This window comes from Colobus angolensis, unplaced genomic scaffold (genome assembly GCF_000951035.1).
Source record: "Colobus angolensis palliatus isolate OR3802 unplaced genomic scaffold, Cang.pa_1.0 Scaffold106, whole genome shotgun sequence".
Classification (NCBI taxonomy): Eukaryota; Metazoa; Chordata; class Mammalia; order Primates; family Cercopithecidae; genus Colobus; species Colobus angolensis.
The window spans coordinates 1,306,864-1,311,526 of record NW_012111586.1 but is presented as its reverse complement, the minus strand read 5'-3'; the positions used below and the strand labels follow the sequence as shown (position 1 = coordinate 1,311,526).

At 51.1% G+C, this 4,663-nt stretch overlaps 1 protein-coding gene across 1 annotated transcript in view; it reads right to left on the bottom strand.

The window, feature by feature from the left end:
- MPL (MPL proto-oncogene, thrombopoietin receptor) overlaps positions 1 to 3,461 on the bottom strand; it is a 15,168-nt gene extending 11,707 nt beyond the window's left edge. Inside the window, exons 1-6 of the mRNA XM_011945388.1 lie at positions 3,383 to 3,461; positions 3,059 to 3,191; positions 2,566 to 2,744; positions 1,711 to 2,009; positions 1,154 to 1,316; positions 771 to 897 (exon numbers count right to left, since the gene is read on the bottom strand). Of these exons, the coding sequence (XP_011800778.1) occupies positions 771 to 897; positions 1,154 to 1,316; positions 1,711 to 2,009; positions 2,566 to 2,744; positions 3,059 to 3,191; positions 3,383 to 3,461 (980 nt within the window). The remainder of the gene's footprint in view (positions 1 to 770; positions 898 to 1,153; positions 1,317 to 1,710; positions 2,010 to 2,565; positions 2,745 to 3,058; positions 3,192 to 3,382) is intronic.
- Positions 3,462 to 4,663: the final 1,202 nt, after the last annotated feature.

The following is a 4,663-nucleotide window of genomic DNA, read 5'->3' as shown; positions in this document are numbered from 1 at the left end:
GGGAGGCTGAGGCAGGAGAATCACTTGATCCCAGGAGGTGGAGGTTGCAGTGAGCCAAGATTGTGCTATTGCACTCCAGCCTGGGCAACAGAGTGAGACTCTGTCTCAGAACAAAACAAAAAGTTCCCTTCAGCACCTGTGTGAAGAATTACTTGGAAGACTCAGGGTGGTCAGTTACTACATCTTTTCAGTAGCTGAAGAGAGAATTGATGATGAGTTGTAGTAGGATAACGGCAGTGATAGACAATTGGGCAGATTCTAGAGTTAGGTAAAATCAATACAACTTGGTTATAGATTTAGATATGGAGAGGATGAAGAATTAATGAGGTGCTTGGTGGAAGTCTTTGAAGGCCAGGCTAAATTTTTTATGGCTTTGATAATGAGAAATTGCAGTACATATTTGAGTAGGGGGAGACCATGCAAAGTTAGAGCTTTACCAAGGTCATACACAGTTTGAGCTTAACAAAGATCACTCTGTTAGCAGCATGGGGAATACATTGGAGGTGAATTCGACTGTAGGCTGTTGCAATGGTCCCAGTGACATGACTAAGGCTGAACTAAACCAAAGCATTCCCAATGGGAACAGAGAGGGGTTGAGAAGATAAAATATCGATTGGAGGATGAGAGAATAGATAAGAGAGCATTGAAAGCTGTATGGTTTTGGGACAAGGGAGGAGAGTGAAGAGGACCAAGAACACTCTCTTCCTTTTTTCTGCAAGTCTGTGGCTCACTCCCATGACACCAACCTCAATCAGCAGTTCAGCTCTCACCTGTCTCTGGGGCAGCATCGTGCCCTGCTGTGGTAGAAGAAACCTTGGGAGCTAGCATGGTCCTCTTGCTGCCATTGACAGGTAACATTCTTCAGGTCCAAGGTAAAGCATTGCAGTCCAATTGCCACTAAAGTCAAAGAAGTAAGTCCCATCAGGGTCCGTGTGCCCCTACTGTATAGGGTGTTCGGACCATTTCTACACATACAACTTAGAACATGGACTCCTATTCTCTCTTCTTTCCCTGAACATAGTTCATCCTGTCCAATGGCAAGTTCGAGATCATCAGGAAGGATCCTGGTTCCCAGAGCTTCAGATCCAGCCCAGGCTTCCCTAGAGATCTTCTTTTATCTCCTCCCCATCTCCCTATTCCTTTGTTGACTCACCTGCATCTCCAGGCAGGTCCACAGTCACAGGGAGGGACCAGGATCCCCAGGAGCCACCGAGGGAGATCCCATCAGGTTCACTGCGCAGCTGCAGCCAGTAGGAGTTGCCAGGCTGGAGTCCTGAGATGAGGCAGCTTCCACCCCCTGCTGTCAGAGCTGAAGCCTTGGGAGGAAAATCCCAGCTTCACAATCTAGATCTGCCTGTCAGCTGAGACAACCTCCAACCCTTATATTTGCACATCATCCCTGTGGAGAGGAGCTCAGCTCCTTGCTGAATAGATATACACACAGATCAGGGGCCAAGTTGGTGGGTTTCAGGTGGTGTTCAGGGTTTTGTTGGGAAATCTCCATTAATTTGGAGGCCTGAAAGGCTTCACTTTTATCAGTGGGAATGACCCAAAGTAGGAAGCCCCTAAGTGGACATGGCTCATATCTGAGCCTATACTAACTCTCCAAGGACGAACCCAGGTCTGGAATCCCCAAAGTATGGTCTGTCCTTTCCTGGGGCAAGATTGAAGGTAGGAGATAGGAGGTGAGGCAGAAGAAGGTCAGCATACTTCTCTAGTTGGGGAGGTCTGCTGTGGTCCATCTTGCCAGGGCATTGTGGGCTGAGCACATGGAGACTGGTCCAGAGCAGAGGCTGAGTGTGGCCTCTGCAGAGCAGGGCAGCAGGTTTCTGTGGCGATCAACTGTATGACCTTGGGACCAGTGGAGTTCTTGAGACCTTTGGGGCCATAGCGGAGTTCGTACCTCAGGAAATCACTGATTTCTGGAGCTGGGGCCTCCCAGCTGATCTGAAGTTCCCCTGGCTGGCTCCCACCCACGGCCTTGATGATACTGGGGGGAGCCGGCAGGCCTAAGGGCGAGACAGGGCACATCAGAACTCTGAGTACCACAGTCTATGGCTCAGCCTCTGGACTGCAGAGAGGGGTGCTGGGGGCTGAATTGGGGCAGCTTCTGGATTCAAAAATTGTAGGCTGTCATTCTCCTGGAGGGAAGGCTAGGGAGCCTCCTGATTCTGTTCTTCCCTCATGAGAACAGTGACTTCATTGCACTATGATGGCTAGCAAGACTCAGTGCTTCTTGGAAGCAGGGATCCCTTTTTCTCCATATCCCATCACGTAGCCCAGTGTCTGGCACACAGTAGGTATTCTGTAACTCTTGAATGGATGAATAAATGATTTGTTGATGATGGGAGGACCAGGGTGTCCCTGGTGTGAAATGATATGTGGGGCAGTTCTAGCTCTAGATGCCAAGGCTGGGAGGAATGACAAGGGAGTCTTGGGGTGCCTCGGGGGTCTGTTAATAGGGGTATCCGTGCTGAGCTGGAAGGGCACAGATAAGTCTGATTCCAGGAGCTGGACTGGGGGCAGCAAGTGGAGGGGGCCAGGTGACGGGAGGATGGCTCTTACCCACACTGTCCACAAAGAGGACTCGCTGAATCCGAGTCTGGTTTAGGAACACATTCTTCACCCAGAGGTGCAGCGGAAAGAAGAGACGCACTTCTTCCTGGGCTGGAAACTGGCACACGTATCGGGTTCCAAAGCGGGGCATGCTCTGAGAACTCAGGGGGCAGGCACGGGGCTTCTCCCTGTTGGCATAGCAGAGATCCCTCCTACACAGCCACCAGGCAGAGCCCTGAGGACCCAGACCTGGGCTCATGCCCAACTTTTGTCTCTAGTACTGCCATTTTTCTTCTTAATGCCTGGGATAGGTGGGATTAGGGGTTATGTAGGGCTGGAGTTGGGGCCCACATATATCCAAAGCACATCTGTTCAAAAACTAGGTACTTAGGGCTTGTATTCAGAGTGATCCTCGGATGGGCAGGAAAGCTGCTGGTGTGGGACTCAGCTAAGTGCAGGGACAGATGGATATATGGGGAGTGGGGCACAGTCCAGCACCTACCCTGGGTAGGCATACAGCAGCTGGTATGTCCCACTGGGTGCTGCCTCTTCCTCATCCCAGAAGCAAGTGAGGTCCTCAAATGTTCGAGAGAAACACTTCAGGGGCTCTGAGTCCGAGGCCAGCAAGGAGACATCTAAGGAACAGCTGGTGAGTTGGCCCTGGGTCCTCCCAGGCATGTTTACGTGGAAGAGGAGGGGACCAGCAGGAGAGCCTCTTACTCTACCTCCCTTCCCAGGGCCTTGCATCACCTCCCAGGGCCCTGCATCACCTCCCAGGGCTCCCTCTTCCTGGGCATAGGTGATCTCCACCCTCCGTGCACCTCACCTTGGCTGCTGACTTGGGCCAGGTTTTGAGGGGCCAGGAGGAGGCAGGAGGTGACCATGAAGCGGGCCCAGGAGGGCATCTTCTCCGCCACTGTGTGCCTGCCTTAGCCCATCCTCCCTTCAGGAAGCCGGGCCCCAATCCCCTCCCAGGCCAGCCCCTCAGGTTCCTGTCAGATACAGCCCCACGTCCTGTCCCTGTCCCTGCCCCTCTGGGGCCCATCCAGACCACACTGGGGCCAGGGGCCAGGGGAGGGAGAGTGGGCAGGAGGGAAGGAGGAATTTGAAAGAGAGGACACAGGCCTTTTGGTGGGAGGGAGATGGGGGTTGTATATTTGACCGTGTACCAAAAGGCAAGTCAGCCTCTGTATCTATGTTAATGATTATAGAATGGTATAACAGCATCAGAATAGCAGCCTTTACTGAGTACTTACTATGCTGCCATGTGTTAAGCACTCACTTTATATCCATTCACTTAGACAATCCTCACAATAGTCTTGTTATTTCCATTATAGAGATGAGGAAACGGAGATGTAGAGAAGTTAAGGATTTGCCCAAGATTACATATGTACTAAGACGTAAAGCTCAAGAGGTCCACCTTCAGAACCCATGTGAGTAACAACCATGCTGTGCTATGCTCTTAGGAGGCTAATCTGCTGAGAAATGACTGTCTGCCCCACAACATGCCAAATGGTGGGTATTTCCACTTTAATAGTTCTGTGACTTTGTGCATGAATAAACACATTCTCTCTGGAACTGGACATGCCCTCTCCGTTATGGGCGGCCTCCACGGCTGCCTCTAATCCCTTGCTACTCAAAGTGTGGTCTGTAGACCAGGAGCAACAGCATTAGGTGGACACTTATTAGAAATGCAGAATCTTAGGCCCCGCCCCAGGCCTGTTAAAATAGAACCTGCATTTTACCAAAATCCCCAGATGGTTTGAATGTAACTTAAAGTTGGAGAAGCAATGGTCTTCAGTACTTTTATCCTGTTTGCTCAGAACCAGTGGGTCGGGCTGGGTGCAGTGGCTCACACTTGTAATATCAGCACTTTGGAAGGTCAAGCTGGGTGGATCATCTGAGGTCAGGAGTTTGAGACCAGCCTGGCCAGTATGGTGAAACCCCATCTCTACTAAAAATACAAAAAAAATTAGCCAGGCGTGGTAGCGCTTACCTGTAGTCCCAGCTACTCAGAAGACTGAGGCATGAGAATCTCTTAAACCCAGGGGGCAGAGGTTGCAGTGACCCAAGATTGCACCACTGCACTCCAGCCTGGGCAACAGAG